This window comes from Cyclopterus lumpus, chromosome 4 (assembly GCF_009769545.1).
Source record: "Cyclopterus lumpus isolate fCycLum1 chromosome 4, fCycLum1.pri, whole genome shotgun sequence".
NCBI lineage: Eukaryota > Metazoa > Chordata > Actinopteri > Perciformes > Cyclopteridae > Cyclopterus > Cyclopterus lumpus.
The window spans coordinates 17,465,437-17,486,867 of NC_046969.1; the positions used below are offsets into that span (position 1 = coordinate 17,465,437).

The 21,431-nt window shown below is 40.2% G+C and overlaps 1 protein-coding gene across 1 annotated transcript in view; it reads left to right on the forward strand.

Moving 5' to 3' along the window:
- The window catches only part of adgrl2a (adhesion G protein-coupled receptor L2a), an 89,318-nt gene that overhangs the window by 39,454 nt on the left and 28,433 nt on the right, over positions 1-21,431 (forward strand). The window contains exons 4-5 of the mRNA XM_034531389.1: positions 8,852-8,961; positions 15,303-16,103. Of these exons, the coding sequence (XP_034387280.1) occupies positions 8,852-8,961; positions 15,303-16,103 (911 nt within the window). The remainder of the gene's footprint in view (positions 1-8,851; positions 8,962-15,302; positions 16,104-21,431) is intronic.

Consider the following 21,431-nt stretch of genomic DNA (forward strand, 5'->3'; position numbering starts at 1 on the left):
TACTGCTGACATGTTGATGCATAAATCATAATATGTAATGATACAATTTTATCATTATTGTAAAAAAAGAAATCGGTAAGTGCATTATGTTGATAAAACCTCTGTACGCTGACTCAACTCAAATGTCAACTACTGATACTTTTTTAGTGCTATATTGCTACTTTTCCTTGAGTAAATGATCTAAATACATCTCCCACCACTGGCATTTCCTTAACATTATGATACTGCTCTTGTGTATTGGCTCTTTAGTAAATCCTGTTGGTCAGATTAAGGGCATGCCTTTGGCAGATTGATCTCTACCCTCAGGGGTGTCCCACACTTTAAAGCCACTGTCTCTGTAGCTATCACTCGTGTGCAAAGAAGGATGATTTATTGTGGAAAACGTACCCACGGAGCTGCAAAGACTTGCGCAGCAGGGTTCCGCTGGTAACACACTATACACGAGACCAGTTGTCACATAGGGATGCCATCCGAGCCAAAGTGCACGGGATGGAATGACATATGAGCGCCACGGAGAGAGAAATTGGACGGTATGAGGCCGTCAGCAAATCTGGCAAGCCGCCTTGGGAAATATAAAACAAAAAAAAGAAGAAGAAATAAAACAGTGGAGCCCTTGTATTCAGGGGGTTTATTGTCAAGCCGTATTTGATGAAGTCAGATAGCTGACTCACGTTGTCTGTCTTGAAAAGCTGCAGCCTGCCTGCTCCCCGCTTGTGGCCCCGTGTATTACGCTGCCCTCAGCCTCGCTCGTACAAAAACAGTCCACTGAAGCACAAACACTGACCCAGCAGGAGCCACCTGACAACAAATCCCATACAGTGTTGTAGAAAGGCTCTCCACCGGCGTCTGCAGAGGACTCTGGCTCTCTCCTCATATACATATCCTTATGGTGCCAGAGGACATAGTTCAGACGTTATTCAAAATGTCTTGTTTTGCATCTCAATGTCACCGCTGTGATATCGTACTCGGGAGCAAGGAGAGAAATATGTGTGTTCAAAGAAAGTGTCGTGTGACACAAACGGTCTGTGTCAGGCGCGTGGGTTCAAATAAATCACACTAAAAGAACCTCATGAGGGTTCACATCTGATACCGCGGGAAGAAATCCAAAAGGAGTAAAGGCAAAAAGTGAGTGGCATATATTTCCATAAAGCGCCATACATAGATCATTTCTTCGTCAGTGTGACAGTCTTGTGAGATATATCACCGTGGAAAGTGTGTGAGCCCGATTTATGTTATTTATGTTAATGTACGTGAAATGAAGCCAGTTTAATTCCTATGAAGGTGTATATATCATAAAAGCAGTGTTTGCGTAATCAGTGCAGAAACTCAAAACGCTCTACTGTCATGTAAATAGATTCAAGGACAGCTTGACAAAAACCCAAGATTGCATATGGGACTAATTAGGGATTTTAGTATCTCTTGTCTATTTATTTACAGGAATCAACTAAAATAAGAAGCAAATGTAATGCCTCTGCTGCCAAAAATAATTATCATCAAACAAGAAATGTGGTGATTTCTTTTGTGTTCTGCCTATTTGGAATGCAATGTTTGTTCCAAGGTCTGAGCCCTTCACTTCTCCACCAGTCTGCTCTCTGGCTCCTGCTGCGGCTCACGCAGCTGACATGTTCCATATGTGGGGCAACACACTGCACACACACTGCACACACACACACTGCACACACACTGCACACACACTGCACACACACTGCACACACACTGCACACACACTGCACACACACTGCTGCGTATCGAAAAAAACAAACAGTATTTTCAACTGTACAGTCTCCATCAAGAAATGATTGAAGAGACAAAATTATTTGTCGCCATAATTACCCTGGCCTACAAATTTAAATGTGTGTGGGAAAAATCACATTAGCACTTGTGTGGAAATCTGTGTTCACTTTTTAAACATCCGAAATTAATGTGGTCCTGAAGTGTGGAGAATTGGATTGAGGCATCACTGAGTTTGATAGATCCTGTTGGCACTCCAAGTTGTTTTTATATCTGGCTGGCATATTATATTCATGAGCACAATGATTTTATGAAAATAGCCCTAGGACGGTTGTGGCTCAATTAGAACATTCAGCTGCAAGCAATTAGTCGACTCAAGTGGGTGATAATCTGTGCAGGAATTTTTCACGTGGACACCTCCCCAGCAGATGTGAAACTGCATGGCAGTACAGCTTAAAATAATTAATTCATTGATAATAATATTCAGCGAGGTGATTTTTTTTGTGTTCTCCTTTTCAGGATTTTTTTTGTTCTTAATAATTACATTTCCTCATCGGCACTGATGATAATGATAATGATCGCAGCCACAACGCATTCTTGCCCATACGTCTTCAAAATTAAAACTGTAATTTAAATGTATTGTTTTGTAATACATTTAGTGGTGCATGCACTAACCATCTGGCGCTTCCTTACTATTTAAATCTAGTAGCTTGAGGAGTAGTACAGATGACAATGACACATCTTGACTAATGGCTTAAATCCATTGATTTGTCCCTGACTAATGAGCGTCATCTGAAGTATTCGATAACAAGGTCATTGATTACAGTAACACAACATGGCTGGGTCCTGCCGTGCCTGTTGGTCATGGCTTTTCCAAAGAGCATATCATTGACAAGTATGATCAAAGCTGATGGCTCTCAAACAGACATTGTGAAATTTAATTTGTGCGATTTAGAGGACAGCTAGTTAGTTCATCATTATCATTCAAATGATCATTACCATTCACCGTTGGGTATTTGAAAGGTTGCATCTTGTAATGATATCCTCAGCTTGAATGTGACCGATTTTTACAAACATTATTAAGTTAATAGGGTTGTTAGCATCTGACATGCAATGTTGAAATGACCCAGTAATATTAGCATGCAATTGTCAATGCATGTGAGGCAGTTGTGGAGAGTAAATGATGCTGCTTCCACTATTTATATCAGTGACAGGACTGCTAGCGAGGCTCTCCAAGGAGCTCCATTGCTGCCGCCTGACAGCACACAGCCTTGTTCTTCCTCTCTGTTAGTGTTTATTTAAAGCGCCGCAGATTAAGATTTCATGAAGATCCAGATTAAGCTTGGGGTGTACACAAGTTCATGAGCCATGAAACTCAAGACTATATTGGCACACATGTTATATCATCTTATATTACTGACTATGACAGTTCAAACTATTTTTGCCATCTTTTTTACCATCTTGAGGGCAAAATCGATGTGCAGGACAAATTTATGATCAAATTAGATTTTTATTGAATTTTTTTTGCGTCAATGTTATGATGTACCTAGATTTGTATTCGCCTGTAAGTCTGTTTTAAAAAAAAAAATCATTTAACGCATTTGAGTTTTCTGACAATTTTTTCAATATTATTAGTGTTAACAATATCTGTGAGTTACAGTTTTTTCCACCAATGTTTTTAAATGATACTCTTCAACAACTAACAATCTGTGAATATGAATGTGTCATGGTACATAGAGTTTGATGACTCTGACATCTAAAATAAAAAATAAAAAGCATTGCATTCTGCTTTTCTTCACAAAAGTCAAATACAGTGTCGATAAAATGTATTAACCCCCCTCCCTCCCGCAAAATTGTCATGTTTTATGATTTGAAATCATGAATTTATTTTTTTACTTCTGATCAACAGAAAGAAATACTCTTTCATATCAAAGTAAAAATATATTACAAAGTGTTCTGAATAGATTGCAATTATGAAATAAAAAACAAGTGTTTTTGAACAAGTATTGACCCTTTCCAAGTCACGTCTCAATCGATGCACCTCGAGAGCACTACTGCCTCGAGTCTCTATCAGCTTTGCTCATCTCGGCACCGCTTCCCCGTTCTTCTTTGATAAACTGCTCGAGCCCCGTCGGGTCGCACAGGGATCATCAGGTCCAGTCACAAGTTCTTGAATCTGGACTCTGGACAGAACATCAGCGTTGTTTTTATGCCATTCCTGTGTATCTTTGGTTTCGTGGGCAGGTGTGCTAAAATTGCATCCTGCTGTCATATAAAGGTCACATTTAGACCTGCAGAATGTCACAATAGTATTTCCATTGACTTTAGTGGCTGGTTTAAAAATCAATAGATAAGATGGACGGATGAGTCACATCCTCCCGAGTCGGTAAATGCCTGGAATCCCCCCATTGAGCACCATTGGCAGCTCCAAATATAGCGTAAACAAAAGCATATGACAGTAATTACGCGTTTCTGGGATGTCTTACCCAGATATTGGGTCAGACCTCAAGTTGCAAGCAGGATGCTAATGGTTAATTTCTAACGACCTATTTCCTGAAACATTATTGGGCCACCCCCTTAGAAAATGGGCTAAATTTACTGATATTGGAGGTGATTATACATCAAGCGTGGGTGTTTGTTTTGTGTACTTTTTGCAACAGATTGTTTTGTTTGCTGCCATTTTGTGGCCCTGGAAATGATTTAATTTGTCAACGTCCTGTCTGCTATAAACAGACGTGCCTTTTTAGAGAGATGTCTGCCTTGATAATTGTGCCATGAACCTCATCAGCATTTCAGATGAAATGGAGCTAGACGGGTCACTTTGAGTTTAAGAGACGCTAATTTGATTGAAATTCAAACTGGGAGCACCAGGAAGTAGATTGTGCCCTTTTCTGTAATGTGCTCCCCTCACTCATGTCGCTTTTTCTCCTCCAGTTACACAGTGATTGTTTTCACTGCTGATGCTGTTTTTTTTAATATTCTGAATTACAAATGGCTGCTTAGGCTTCCTGAACGCCGGTGTATTGACGGATAGAACATTTAACAGTAGGGACAGAACATACGAGGATTCGGGAATCCAGGAGCATCTTGTCTTTAGTCTGAACGAGCCGTGTCACATGAGCAGCACATGACGCGTCACATCATGAGAGACCTCCATAACCTCTATTGAAAGGCATACACAAGACTATTCCTGATGATTTTTCTGAGAATATTAATATATGCGATTAAACTTTGTCAACTTGGTAGGCTTAGTCCTTTGCATTCTAAAAATATAGATCAGAGACTTTAAAGACATGTAATTGTTTAATGTTAATATTTGCCAATTGCAAAAATGTGCAATTTTGCAGAAAGACATTTTGTTTTTCTGGTGGGCAATTTGTGACATTTACTTCAAACATGTCTGGCATTTCTGCATTGCATATTTTATAAGCTAATATTGGCCAGTGTGTCTTCTTCACTAAATAAATTACATTTGTACATTTTGTTAAAAATGCATACGAGTAAATTGTCAATTAAATATAGTTTAAACTTCAATTCACACAGTTTTGAGTACACCGTCTCAAGCGGATACAGCAGCATCCATTAAAATGGCATCGTATCTGTTGAGGGATTAGTGGGGAAAAAAGATCTAGATTACAGTCTTTTGTATTTTTGTGGCATGGTTTGTAAGGGGAAATATAATTTGTAGATTTCTTTTATTGTCAATTTATAATTTTTTTGGCACATTGTATTCAAGTCCAATTATCCTTCTGACATGCTTTATGATGGCATTGGAAAAGGTTAAATTAAATGTGGATACATGGTATCAGGAGTGCTATCGGTTACACCTTGTTGGCATCTTATCGCACCCGTTCCCGCTGTCAGCAGGGAGTGCTCATTTTAAAGGAGATTTGCATCAAATCCAAACAGCATTTTCTGTGACACTCTAATTGTACTGATGTCTGCCTCTCCAAAAAGGTCAGAGATGTGATGGGATTACTTTTGGAATACTTCAGTGTGATTAACAGGCTGGTCGGGGAAATGGAGGCAATCAAAGCGGAAAGTAACTCCGTGCTTATGTAAATTATGTCACACCTATTTTTGACAACAAACATTTTTATTTTTTGTATTTTTTGTATAAATATATTATAAAGTAATTCATAGATAGATACAGCTTCAGGATTTTAGCCAATGTGGATTGTCACACCTGTTTTGTCAAAATATAATAAAAATATGGCATTGTGTATTTAATGATATAAGTAAATATATCACCAAACAACTTGATAATGTCACTCCTAAAACGGTAACTTTTTACTTTATACAGATCTTTTCACTTTATACATATATATTTATCTTGCATTATGAGATCAAATAAATGCTCTCTTGACTTTTTCTTCTTTAGTAAAATCCTGTTGAACAGTCGAGGTATTTATAGAAATAGAACATTTAAGTCTGGAGGAAAGTGGAGAAAATCTTCTTTTGACTTAATATTCATTATGTACATGATTAATTACTATATAGCCTCAGACTATCAAAAGATTGTCAGAGATATCATATTTTACATGTATTTAATTGGTGTGCACTTTGAGACCTGTGCGCTGGCAGGCCCATATGTTGAACCTTTTATGGTAGGAATTTCAATTACATGTTCTCTCTCAAATTGAGGGCTAGGACAATGCGTAGGCGAAGTGATTAGGGATTTTTTCAGTTGGTCTCAAGAGTTTCACGGATGAGAAGGAATCCGAGTCACACAATCCCAAAGAACAGGGCACTCCTGCTCCACAGCTCTAAAATTAGGGCAATATATCAGAAAGAGCTATCAACACTTATGTCAACATTGTTTCTAAAGAAATATGAGGTGTTTTTTTTCCCCAGTGCTTATGTCCCGTTGTTAAATACATTTGCCTGAGAAACGATGGCAGGTCTATGTCTCATTAGTGTCACACATTTTATTTTTGATATTCTGTTTCATATGCCTAGTATAAACCAGGCAGTCATTTCCCAGTCTCATTGGAATCTGTTAGATAAAGCACTGTAATTTATATTGCTCCTGCATGATATGCTTATGCATGAGCAAGGGGACAGAATCATCAAAGTGACCATATAATATATGGAAAGTGCTGCAGAGTCATGAAATATTACCCACAAAAATCAAGCGGCGTATTATGGGCCCAGCATGAGGTGCCTGTTTTAATTCCCAAACAGTAATTCATGGAATTCATTTCCATAAAAACAAATGCAATATGCTGATATTGTCATCTGTTACCACATGTGAGGGTCATTAATAAAGTGGAATGCCCCTTGAGACCATCAATAAACACAGATGCACACACACAGATATTGACACAAATAGTGTCATTATGGCTCTGTGTAAAAAAATAAAATACTGATTAAACATTGCCAAAAGCAAAAAAAAAAAGAAAAAAGTATTATTATAGCGAAATGTTTTCTATAAAATGTATTTGAAAAAATGCATGAACTATTTTAATTGGATAACATGCTGATTGGGATAAATAGAACAGGAGGAAGTGGGTGATGAATTGTTTTTCTTGTTTTCAAAAAAAGGAGAAAAAAGTAATGGCTAATCTCGTTCCCTGCCGTTATTGTGATTTAGTATTTTCCTTTAATTTATTTGAACACAGGAGCCGTTTGTTTAAGTTGCTGAGTAATTTTCTTGTGTGCCGTAAACCATAATGCACTGCACGCATTCATAGCATGCAGCTAAAATGTGGTTGTTTTCAATCTGACAGCTAAACAATTTCCACCTCTCTGCGTATGTTCAATGCCAAACATCCCAACAGGAAGCTGCTCTCAACGGTTCCACTGCACTACCTAATATAATATTATTAACATTTAGACACAGAGCGGCGATTACCTCGGCGGCCAAAAAGCAAGCACAATTCACTGCAACCAGTAATACATTTCCAATGATCTGCTGTAAATGGGCTCACTGGTCTGTGATAAGAAGAAACAAATATTATCTCTGGTCTCTGCTAAATCAGCAGAACAGAGTTATTGATCTGGCTCCTCACGTTGCCAATAGAATCTTTAGTCCCCTTGGTAGCAAAGTGGGCTTGCTGGGAGTATAGATGTCATTATGATGATTTCAGTACAGCAAAAGGCCGGTCACCTGCAATTCCCCGGGCTTCAGAGCACACCACGAGCTCAATTAGAATGCCTGCTCTCCAGATGTTAAATGCAGCGACCGAAATTAACTTTTGACACTGCTTCGCATGGCTGGTGAAATAAAAAACAATATGTATGTGTGTGATAACTAAAAACACCGTAGGTCCTCCGCGTGATTTCTAATAATTATATATACGGTGTTTCCCCCTTTAAAAATATATGAAATAAAATACATAATTATTAATGCATGAAATATTGTAAAACATTTCATACATTTTGCAAAACACATCTAATTCTGGTTATTTAACTTTTTGGGCTCTTCCGGTTCGAGAATTATGGAGGCTGCAGTGGAAATCATTAATGTTGATCGTGATGGCATTTTGAGTGAACATTCAAGAGCCTCATCTGGCTGCTCAGCGTGTGCAGACCCATTCAAGTTCAAATCAATAAGACGGGACATTGAAGTGAAACACAGACTTTTGTTTATTCTTGGCAAATGCGCCCCTCCGAACACAGATGTGGGGGATCATATCCACAAATCACATCAGGTCCCGATGCAATTTTAGTCCTGTGCGGATAAGTCTTCACGTTTTATTCACCAACATTTTGTTGCATTCATTTGTGCAGTTCATGGACATTTCATGTATATAACCGCACACGCACACGCACACGCACACGCACACGCACACACACACACGGCAGGAGCCAGTTCTGATTCAATTTGATCACCACTTGCAGGGACAATGTTAAAGAACAGATGGAGCGTGTAACTGCAAGATTCATTCAGAAAGTTATTGACTAGATATGTAATATTGTATTATGGCAAAGGGGGAAAAATGTTGCAATGCCTTTTTTGTATTCTTTCATAGGCCCATACGCATTCAGTCAGATTATCTACCCTCTTGAAAAAGACTCTTTTACACCATACACACAGCAGAGAGTATAACAACACATGTTTAATTCCCTTCACTGTTTACGATGTATTTAAAGTGTTTTTCCATTTGCTTGTTTCCAGGTGCAACAATCGGACCCAGTGCATTGTGATCACAGGGTCAGATGTCTTCCCTGACCCCTGCCCAGGGACCTACAAGTACCTGGAGGTCCAGTATGAGTGTGTGCCCTACAGTAAGTTAGACCCTTCTGTCTTGAATTGAAACCCTCCATCCCCCCCCCACACACACACTCCCATCCTCTCTATCTCTCTTCTGTATCCTATCATATCCTGTATCATTTCTTCCTCCTGCCTTTTCCAGATACTCTGCTCTCTTTGTGTGCAACACCTTCCAGCACCATTTTCATCTGTCTCTTCTTCCATCTGTGTCACACCATGAACTTTTCATGAAGTATGACCTGTAAAACCCTTTGGTTCCTTTCTGTACTGCCTTTATTATTGATGTGCGCACCGTGTTTCCAGCCGACCGGCGATGCTGGTTATGAGGTAGCCAAATAGAGCGAGGTAGAGGAAGTCATGCGCATTCCCCGTGATGGCAAGCAAGTGTTTCATTACTCTAGTCCTGTACGGAGAGTCTATCAGGCGCACAACACAGCTCACCTTGATGGCTTAATAAACATCCATACAACAGGTGTTGAAATATGTTAACAGATGTTTCATTATGTAACGGAACAGAATGGCTACACTCGTAAGTCAACAAGGTAATATTTCATCTAAAGAGATAGTGTTAACATTTTGTCTGCCTCCGTGAATGCTAAAATATTCATTGCTCCCAAACAATCTTTAGATTGCCCTTTTGAATTAAAATTCCCCTTTGTCCTTTAAGATGCTGTTCATTTGCAATTTGTGAAGGAAGTTCCCCCAGGTAACCTTTACAAACTGATTAATGACAAAGATTTAGATCAATTGCCAGAATCACAAATCATGTGGAACTGAAATAATTAGACTGGGAAGTATTTGGCAGCTCTTGTAGATTCAAATGACTATTTAGTAAATTGTTGTCTTTAAATGTGTTTCACTTTTGAATGAACTCAAAGGAGAAGTTGTGCCCAAATATGAATAAAGCGTCTGTCCTCCACAGTATTTTTTGGTATATTCAACACACTTCTCTGACATTGCTCATTAACAATATACCTGGCCGGGCTGTTCCCCTCAGTGTGGAATCAGAATGCATTAGTGATCATCATTAGATGGTGAAACTCATTACAACTTAAAGGTTAACCTCTCCAAGGCTTTGAGGATCCATAATTAAAAATGGAATAAGCATAAAATGAGTACTTGAGACCACCTTATTAAGCAAAAGCCAAATCATGTAGCTTTTACCTTAAATGCCGAACAGCTTCTTCTTTTTTTTTTTTTGCACACCTCATAGTTACGTGAAACATTGATTTAATGTCTTGCTGTGTTACCTCAAAATGTGATAGTAGGATTAGCCTCAAGGTGCACTGATGTCCACCCACTGTTTTTGTGCCTCCTCCTTGCCCAGGAAAGACTGGTGTAATGTGGTGAAAAAAAAAACTTCTGCCCAAGGACTCTCAGTCCTAGCAAAAATCTTTCTCACAAAAAAAAACCCATACAGGTCCTCATTTCACTCTCAGCCGTTTCAAACAATGCATGTCTGTAGCCCCGTCTTTTTGCTTCTCAAGGTCCATGCTCAACCAGAATAGGATCAAGAACACAGAATGTTTCCTATCGCAACTGCCCTGGTAAGTGCTTAGTGTTCTCCCAGTCTGACCCAGTCCACACACGCCCAGTTCAGCCTTTCCCACTCAAGTCCTGTTGTAAACTGTGATAGATTGTGATTCATAGGCAAGTTTCGTGTTATGTTTTTTTTTTTTCCCCCCCTCTTACCAATCCTTTGTCTCCTCTTCCCCATAATACAATCCATATACCCGGGATCATTTTGCAGAGGAAGGCAGTCATAGGGGAAGATTTACTGAGCCAACCCTTTCGACAGTCTGCACACGGGATAGCCAAGACCTTCCTACAGTCTTCTAGTTTTCGGATGGAATATAGATCATGTGCCAAACACCAAGATTTGTGATTAAAAACATTGCAGTGGTTCAGGAGCTTAGGATCCCCTGGATTTGCTGGGATACAAGACTTGAGAAGTTGTTTTGCAAGACGATGTATTAAATCCCCATTAAGCTGATCAACGGCGGGACAAGTGTCCTCATTTCGACTTGTAACTGCCGCCCCTCAAAGTCTGTCTGTGCCGTGAAATATGGCCATCCGTTTAATAACATAATATGATAAACGGTTGTTTTCTGTCTCTATGACTGACTGAGTCATAGAGACTTAATTAATTAATTCTATTGTCTAAGCCTTTGCATAATCACACAAGCAATGTTGTATGTTTCACTTCTCTGCAATGGCCTTTTAAACAAGTTGCCTACATTTCTACTATTTTTATCCCTTTGGTTTCATAATGTGGTTCTTGTCATGAACTCCTCATTAGCAACATTATCTTCATTTTACAGCCAAGGATGTAAATGTTGCCTTCACCTGGCACCGAGTCACCCTCTGAATTGGCTCTCGTAATTGCTTGAATAAGGCACCATAAAAGCAGAGACGTTTCTTCATTGAGACATTTCGAAAAAAATGCCGGGAGATAAACAGAAAAAATGTTTTCCACTCCTATTGTACCCTTGAACAAAATGTAGAGACGCTGCCAGTGGGCATAAGCAGTCCTTAATGCTAATTTAAAAATCTTTCAAAATTACTGCCTGGACCCCACCCCCACCCCCAGCTCCATGTGACAGCGATGGCGAGATTATGAAAATTAAAGTTGTAACAGCATGATTTTTGGGTCCCCTTTGGTGTTTTTGTGTTCAGTTGTTTCCCGTTTCTTTTTCCTTCAGTTTAGCTCACATGACGCTTTTATTTAAATTAAACACTGCACAGCCACTAGCAGAGTCTGCAGTTGACAGCAGACATCCATTCATATAAAGGCGGTTCACCTGATTAGTAATAGTCATTATAATTGTGATTTAGAAAGCAGGAATTCCCTAGAACATCTGCAATGTCTAGTAGAGAAAGTTAAGGATCTTTGGGGTTAGTGTGGGTTGGCATGTGTCTCATGTTTGTTTTGTTTTAATGTTGCTATTCTTAAAGTGACTGACTCTCTTCCCTTCCCCTGTGCAATCTGCAGGAAACTTCCTCGGCTATCTGACTCTCTCTCTTCATCCACTGCAATTTCTATATTTTCCATTTCTACTAACACCATCGGCTCTTCCGTCACGTGTTCTCCTTTTCCTTCCAGGTTTTCTTCACGACGTCTCGGCCCGTCCTCTGCTGTTCTATATGGCCGAGGCTGAGAACTCAACCGTTGTTAATTTGTTTGCCTCTTATCAGTGTTTGATCTCTTAGTTAGCTCCAACACACTTGGATTTCTTCCGCAGAACGGCGTGCATTCATTTACGGACCTTCTAGTTTCTTTATGCCCCGGAAGCCTCGGTCAGACGCAACAATTATAACCGATCCAAGCTGCAATATGAACCTGCACTAATTGGAGCGGGATAGTTGCAGGATTCAACGGGAACTTAGTGTGCAATTGCTAACATTATCCCACGGTGCAAACTGGCCCAAAATGTGTACATTTACTGCTTCAACATTGATCTTTGCTGTGGTTGAGCCTTTGTATTGTGAAGCCTTTCGAGACTGAAATCTGAGACAGGCAAAAACCAATAGAGGTAAGGGCAAAAGAACCGGCGCATGCTCTTGATATGAACATCTCCCTCAGTAAAAAACTCATTTAAAATAATATCTGATAGCAATTTGCCTGAATAAGTCCATGTTTATAGAAATTACTCTTTTAGATAAATACGTTTTGTAATGACAAAATCAAATAAACTGTATTTCCTGATTAAATGTAAACTGTAGCTTCTACCCCTCAATTAGCCAACTAAAAGTGGTTTTAAATATTTAAAGTGTTTTCATTTGATGAGAAACTCAGTTTTACAGATCTGTTGATTAATTGAAATAATCATTTAGGTGACAAAATTGAGTTTTATTCCACTAAGAATTTATTTTGGTCCAAGAAAGCCCAAAGCTATGTAATAATAATAAGTGTTTGAGAAATTGTTTTAAAATAATTTGACCAAGCTTTTCTTGACACAGTTAGAGGAAGTGAATTATTTTTTTTCTGTGATGCCCATCATCGTCCAGTCACATTTAGTCAACAACCTGCATGTGTTTGGATCTCTTGTAGTCTGACCTCGGCTTCAGACTAACCTGAGAAACGTCTTTTCCCAAGAATTCTGTCAATTCGTTGGAAATGTGTTTTTAGAAATTGCAGTTAAAACTAAATTGGACATTTTCATGCAATACTAATGCATTTTGATTTATGTTTTGCAATCATTCAGGTGAATGGACTGGGTAATGCTTCTTTGGTTACTAGTTTGAATGCGCACATATGCTAATGTTTGGCAGCCAGAGGTAAACACCAATAACAAATTAAGTCTAGTGTTATATTGTGGAATGTTTCAATAGTGAGTGCACACAAGCTATCTTCAAGGATTACCTGCCTCCTTGATAAGGCCACAGTTTTTACATACGGCCTCAACAATATTTAACTTTCTTTAAAAAATAGAAACAGATAGATACAGACAAATTTCATTTTTATTCTTTTTGGTGGCATTAGGTTTGGTTAATGGTGGTGGGTGGATTTACACAACAATTTGAAAAGCAATACGGTCAATTATAAACATAAATTAATAAAATAATGCAATTAAAAAAAGTTGTATCATGTAGTATTCACAGGATGGCTCTGAGTCTCTCTTTCAATCATTTTATTTTCAGTGTATGAGGTTACTACCCGCTAAATGTTACCCTCAAAAAGAAAAACGGCTAACTATACAAACAATCAGACTCAGACAATAAAAACCTTTGAGTCTCAAAAATGTTTTTATTAACTTATTATCTTTTCAACAATTTCTATAATTAAATGGTGATACTTTTCTGTATTTGTTTGTATTTTTCAATGTGAATCTCAGAATTTCCTACTTATTAACAAAAAATAATTATTTGTTTCATCTCTGAGTGTCAAAAGTTATGCCTTTACAATAGCTCATACTTGCAGGGAGTGGGCAGTCTAGCAAAGACAAAATCCATCCACCACTGTGCCATGAACCAAATGTGTAATTTATAATTGTCAATGTTCTAATCCAGCCTTTTATAAAACAGGACCATGACGGCTGTGTTGTCAACTTTCTAACAACATTCATACTTTCTCTGAATAGGTCCGACCGTCTTTGTCCATGTCTCGTAACGTGTTTTTGCATTATGTAATCATAGCTATGACAGTTAATTCATATTAATCTCTTTTTTTCCCCTTGCACCCTTTTCATTCTCTCTTCCAACGCTTAAAATAGAAGTGGAGCAAAAAGGTAAATAACAGACACAATCCAAAACCCTAGCTCCTTGTTTTGTGGCATCTGGTTGTAAACTACCTATTTTCCCTTGGTGGCCCCTTGAAACCCATCGCAAACGTTAACGTCCGAACCCCCCCTCGCTGTAATGTTAACGGCCAGTGGAGTGCAACAAGGGAAGTGGAGTTGGCCATAAAAAAGACGACGCACAAGCAGCCAAAAGATGTAAATGCGTATTGGCTGCCGTCCATAAAGGGCTTCTTCTCCTCATTCTCTCTGGGTGCTTTTGCTACTCAGCAGAATCTCATATTGCCTGGCTTCCAAACCCTTCTCCATAGCATGCCATGGTAACAGTGTTTCTTGGCCCTTCTTTCAAGCTATTGCTTTCTACTGTCCCTTTTTCTCTCCAAGCCCCCCCCGCCACCCCCGCCTTGTTCACTCTTCTCCCCATTATTCTCACCTGACCACTTGCTGCTCTTTTCTCGTATTCGTATGCCTCCTATGCCTCTGAGCACCAGACAAAACACCACAAGAGACCCTTACTGACATTTTTTCTCTAAATTTTAATGGTTGTGACATTTGCACCACTTCGTAATGACAAGCCTCTCTGCTATATACAGTAGAATAGGTGGTGTAACCTAGACGCATCTAAGTACACGCAAACATTTTGCAGACTGTGCCGACTCCTGCTCTCTCATAACCTCTCCCGTCTGTTGTGACTTTAGTTGGCTGCATTTTTTTTTTGTTCACAGGACCAATTGTTTTGTTAAGTTTTGTTTCTGTTCTTTTTCCCCTCATTTGTGTTCTACTCCCAACAGTAAATGTCTATGAGGCCACGCTTCTTTTTGTTTCAGACTACTTTATATATTTAAACACAATGCATAATAACTTTTCTATTCCTTTTTTTCTTTCTATGCACAACACCAAAATCCTTATTCTGCTTGTGAATATTGGCTATAGATGTTAGTTGTGCTTTGGCCACTCTTTAATGTGTGTCTGTCCTTACTCCTCGTGGACAACCTGTAAAACAAAATGCAAGATATTAGAGTATAATATAATATGAACATTACTTATAGTTTTGTATGGTTTAATTTTCATATGTTAACCTGTGTCTATTTCTTATTCTACTCTTCTCCCATTGCTAGTTTTTCTTTGTCCTGGGACTCTGAAAGCGGTCGGTGAACCTTCCTTTCTATTTGAAGCGGAGCAACAAGCGGGTGCCTGGTGCAAAGACCCCCTGCAAGCTGCCGACAAAATCTACTTCATGCCTTGGACTCCTTATAGGACAGACACGCTCATTGAGTACTCCTCCCTGGATGACTTCCAAAACGCCCGTCAAACCATCACCTACAAGCTGCCCCACCGGGTGGATGGGACGGGATTTGTGGTCTACGACGGCGCCGTGTTTTTCAACAAAGAGCGAACCCGCAACATTGTGAAGTTTGACCTGCGGACTCGAATCAAAAGTGGTGAGGCGATCATCAATAATGCCAACTACCACGACACGTCGCCCTACAAGTGGGGGGGCAAAACAGACATTGACCTGGCAGTAGATGAGAATGGGCTGTGGGTGATCTATGCCACCGAGCAGAACAACGGCATGATCGTAATCAGCCAGTTGAACCCCTACACGCTACGGTTTGAGGCTACCTGGGACACGACCTATGACAAGCGTTCCGCCTCCAATGCCTTCATGGTTTGTGGAGTACTGTATGTGGTCCGCTCTACCTATGAAGACAATGAAAGTGAGGTCAGCAAGAGCCTGATCGACTACATTTACAATACCAAACAGAACCGTGGGGAATACGTTGATATCCACTTTCCCAACCAGTACCAGTACATTGCAGCTGTGGAATACAATCCGCGAGATAACCAGCTCTACGTGTGGAATAATTTTTACATCCTGAGGTACAACCTGGTGTTTGGCCCACCTGACCCAGCACATGGTAAGAACCCAGACCCCAATCATTTCTTTTCCAGACAATATTGGTAAATTGCATCGTTGAAATCTTGATTTTAGTCGATGTCACATGCTCTTTGATATTCCTCTGGTATTTCCCATCTATGTATCAAGTGTTACAGCTGACTGATTTTTAATTTAGAAAATCTAATATGTGCTAGATATGTTACGGAAGCTTTGGAGTGTAAGAAAGCATCTCGAGGGGTGAAGTGAGTGGGACTCCTTGGTAAACAACACCTCGAAGCCAGTTACCCTATCATAAGGGATCAGTATCTAGGGAATTTGGGGAGGTTTACCATCCCGGCCTTCCCTGAGTGTCTGGTGCTAAGGCTCAAGGGACCCCTGCTAGCATATAACCCCTGTTTTAGGAAGAGAGGGATACACTTTTACCTCTGGAAAAATACAAGCCTGGACAGGTGCAAAGTCTGTCCTGGGGCAAGGTTAGATCATTCCCCAAGTGGTACTGAAACTGCAAATCTCCATCGGTCATTAAAAAAAAAAAGTACTTTACACTCTGTAGATGGAGTGTGAGGATTCAAGGTTCTGTCTAAGAGAAAAAGGAGATGTTAGACACAAGGGAGAAGGATCAATCATCCAGGGTCACATCAGCAGCGTATGTTTTTAATTTAGCTGTCAAGAGCTGAGGGGAGGCTAGCCTAGGCCTGTGATAGTCCTTACCCGGAGAATATAATAACAGTAATTATCCTAATCCCCTCCACACCCAGAGTCCTAAGTCCACGTAATGCTCAATGCAGTCAGTGATGAGCCTCAGAGGTCAAGCAACTTTTCCACAGATAATCCGAGAGCTCAATATTTATTACGTGTTTGCTCATCCACTTTTGTATTGATAGGAAATGGGCTGCTAAATCGGGTTCACATAGTGGAACAGCATCCATCTAGCCAGACCAGGGCAGGCTTTACTGTAACAAAGAAGCTCCTCCAGGTTGGAAAGCAAAATGAACATGCAGCGGTGGCATCGAGCAGAATACTGCAACAATCATGGGGAACAAGAGCATAATTTTTTTATTTTATATAATGTAATATTTGCATATTATAAGTACATTTGGAGCAGTTGTAGAATACGCTAAAACCAACGTGTTCCCCTATTTTATTCTTGCACAAAACATAATGTCACACAGAGAGAATTTAAATAAGCTGATTCGAAGCAGTACCTTGTATTTGCAGAAAGCTGCTTTATAAGTGGTCATGATATGATATCACCTTTTCTGACATCAATCAAATTGGAGCATGTCTTCACATGTAATCATGTGTTCATACACCGTAAACTGATTGTTAAGCAGTCAAGCAACGGCCTCCACGACAGCATTTATTTTCAGTTTAGCTTTCATGGATTCTTGGAATAATCTGTGTATAGACAGGCTGCATGCTGAATTGATTTATTCATTTGCTGAATGGACACTGATTACTGATACTGAAATCAGAGGCTTCAACGGGATCCGCCCTGAAATTAGACAACATTAGGTTATTGCATGCATGCGTGTGTGTGTGTGTGTGTGTGTGTGTGTTTCAGAAACATATCTTACGAAAATGTTTTATGTGTTTATTCACACTGTCAGACCCCTGAAGCACCCGAAGAAACCCACTTCCCTTCCTTTAGATTATGTTATCCTCAGGGCTTCTGTATTCGCACATCTTTATTTTATATTACTTTCTCTCTTCTTGACAAATGAGACATGAGGCTGGCCTGTTGCTGACTAATGTATGTTTAGTTGCAGTCAATGAATGCGAGGGAGAATGGTCCAGGATGATCATCAAGATGTCAATAAACTTGTCCTCCCACATGGCCGATGTTGACACATAAATGATGGCACTTTTTCCTGGCTGTCACTCGATGCCCTCTCTGTGACATCTTGATGCTCGTTTCAGTGCCTGCTTCACTGGGCATCGAATCGAGCTATCAGAATGCTTTTGGAGTGTTAAAAGTTGAAGGTTCGTGTTTTGAGCAGCACTAGGCTAAAAAACAAATAAATAAAGAACCTTTTAGATTTGCACAAATAATCGCAAGCGCACGTGAAAGCTTAGCACAGTGTTTGTACAACATGGGTTATTATTAATTTAGATGCTCGAGCTGTGGTAATTGTTGTCTTGCAAATTACTTTTTTCTTCAAAGGAAACAAAAGGATCTCTCGGTTTTTAATTTAACCACAGATTTGTCTTCCTCGAGAGATCATTTCAAAGCCTGCACACGGTGTCCATTGCGTGTCCTTCTCCCTTTTACCCAAATTTCTCAAGGAGGCAAACAACTCTGTTACATGATTCACTCCGTCATGGAACGCAATCACATCAAAGAGATGTTGGGATCCTGTGTGACAGACAGTTGAGTTCTTGTCAAATCCAATCGAGGCAAGATCATCTCTTGTAGGATTATGGGGGAGTGGATGGAGTCGCATCCAACATGCGGCTTCACTTGAAGTGGACATTAAATGGGTCAGTAAGTCCCACTCTTGGCTTTGACCAAAAGCGCCATAATCCACCCATTTAACAATGACTCCATGCCTGTTTTCCTTTGTGCTTATATAAAAACTCATAAAAAGATATATTCCTTTGTCGCATCATGTAAGTGAGATGATTAAATTGATTTAAATGAGGTGTTCCCAGAGAAAAGTCATTATGCACCCATTTCAGTGGGACGTTTATTCATGCCGAGCTCTGATATTTGGCCTCAAACCACTGAGTAAGCATATCAAAATCTATTTCTTTGCAGAAGTATGCACAAACAGACTCTATTCATTGCCTCAATGGGACACAGGTGAGCCTCGGAAACCTTTTATTTATCCCCCGTCGTAAAATTAGATTCTAAATCACTTCCGTATAAAAGACCCCAGCGCTGCAGTTAACACCCACACAAATCAAGACCTCCTCTTTAATTGTTGAAACGTCGATACATTTGCATACAATTTCAATCTTTGCTGCACCCTCAAATTATACATTTACGAGTGGGGGTCGTAAGGAAGAGAATGACCCAATTTGTTTGAAATTATAAGGTAGGGCTCACTGGCGTGACTTGCCAATTAGCTCACACAACTCTGCATGTGGTCAAAGCAATGCCCTGTCGTTTGTGTGTTATGAAAGTGCTTTGCAATGCAGAAATGCTCGGCTGTTACAGATGCTTATGAGTCACATGCATTAGCAGTCACCCCAGAGAGCCTACCTCTTATAGTCTGATGAATATACATCTCACTAATAAGCAGCACTATGATTCATCCCTGTCTTCGGCTGTGCTTACATAGAGGTCAACTTGTGCATGGCAACAATTAGAGAGAAAGCAGGGAAAACGGAGAGAGGAGGAAAGGTATGGATGGATACTTTAAACGTCAACATCAAGTGTTCACAGCCATCTGAGGTGCACAGGTAAAATGGCCGAGACCTTTTCCTGCTACGTGCTCTCCAGCGGTGCAGGATGTGTTAGAAACGGCCAATTTGTTTGTTTTCCTTGACAATAACCCCGAGTCCCTCTCCCGACCCCCTGTCAGCTGCCCAAGTGGACGCAGCGGTGTGAAAGGAGACTGTATCGATGTGAAAAAAATTACGCTTTTTGTTTTTCTGTCCTCCTGTCATATTCTCATTGTTTTTCCATCTTATTGTCTCTCTCTTTCATTATCTCTCTATTGCGTTCGGTCTCGCTGTTTCAGTCCGTCTCAGATTTTCCTTTTACACTTCTTCTGCTTTTCGGCTGCCACCGTTTTTTCGTAGTCCTTTCGTAGATCATCCGTGAACTGTGCCTTAAATCTGGATATTTGCATTTGTGTGCGTGCGTGTCAACACATATGTGCGCCTGTTTGGCTTCTCTCCAGAAGTCAGGCTAAAGACTGTTCAAATCATGCCCGACGAGAGCCGTGCACACTAAATGACAGGATTTGAGTAAATCCTTTGCTGTGCCCTCTGGGAAACCACACACACACACACACACACACACACACACACACACACACACACACACACAGACACACACACGGCAGGACAAAGATTGCCTTCACGTACACAAAGATCAGGGATCACAGAAACATGTTCCCACTTGGGGAACAGTTTATAACAGTGTTTAGATTTAAGTGACATTCTTCCATTGAACAACTTAGCATGAAGCGTGAGTGGTGATTGCATTAACCACCTATTTGAGTGAAGCATCTTCTCTCTGGTTCCTTCTCACATTATTTCCTGTTGACCTAAACTCCTGTTGGCTGTTTTCAGGATCACACCGATGTTGACTGAACATCAAACGTCTCACTGTACACAACAATCTGCAGAAAACAGCTGAGCAAAGTCCCCAGAAGTGACGTATAGTCTTAAACCTGTGGGTTGGTCGCTGTGTTGGGTAAACTCAGCATGTCCCTTATGTTGTCACATCACTCAAAAGGCATCCCTAAATCCCAAAAATGTGTCCATTTTACTGATAATGTGGAATTTCTGGGTTGGAAGGGCACTATTGGGGGGTGTATCTTTATATAAAGGCCCCCTTCTTTACTGCAGGACTACAGGATCTCTCTGCATGCCGGCTTCCTTTCTTTATGCCTCCCATGTAGCTTTTTGAACCACAAGTTTATGATACGCTTTGACGTTATTCCGTCTCCTTCGTGACCCACTGGTCTCATTCTTGGTTACGATATAAGGGTGAATTTAACTTGGGCGATAAAAAGGGGGAAAGTCCCACGATGGGGATTTACAGTCTTGTTCGCAACGTCTCTGATATTACATCGTGGTTTATTACTTAACCACCCGGTGTCTGGTGGCCGTTAAGCACATGAGGTCAGGAGGTCACCTGTTTCTTCTGAAATTTGATCGCGATCTCTGCCGCTCCTCATAAGACACGAGGGCCAGTTGTTGCCAGACAAGCAGGAGCATTTCGCCCTCTATTCAAAAGCACACCTCAAGAAAATGTTTTCTCGTATTCCCAAGCTGCTAGCCACTACTTCTCTTGGAAAGTCTTACCCGCTGATGTACGACTACTGTACCACGTTGCGCTGACGGCATACAAGTATGTGGCCAACAGCAAACCCGGGGTTATGATTTAGAATGTCACAAAGAGTTGTTTTACATAAAAGAGAGAGGAAGGGGGTATGATTATGGGTACACACTGAGCCCAATAGCCAAGGGGATCCACAGTCTCTTGTTTGATTACAGTCTGACTGAGAAACAAGGCGTATTAAAATAATTATTACTTAGACATCACAATGGTCCCCCATCACTCCCTGACACACGCCTTTGAGGAGATTTATTTTACATAGGCCTGATTGTTGTGTCTGTTTGTTTTAATCTCTGTTTATGTGGGAATGCATGCTTTTTGTGTGTGTGTGTG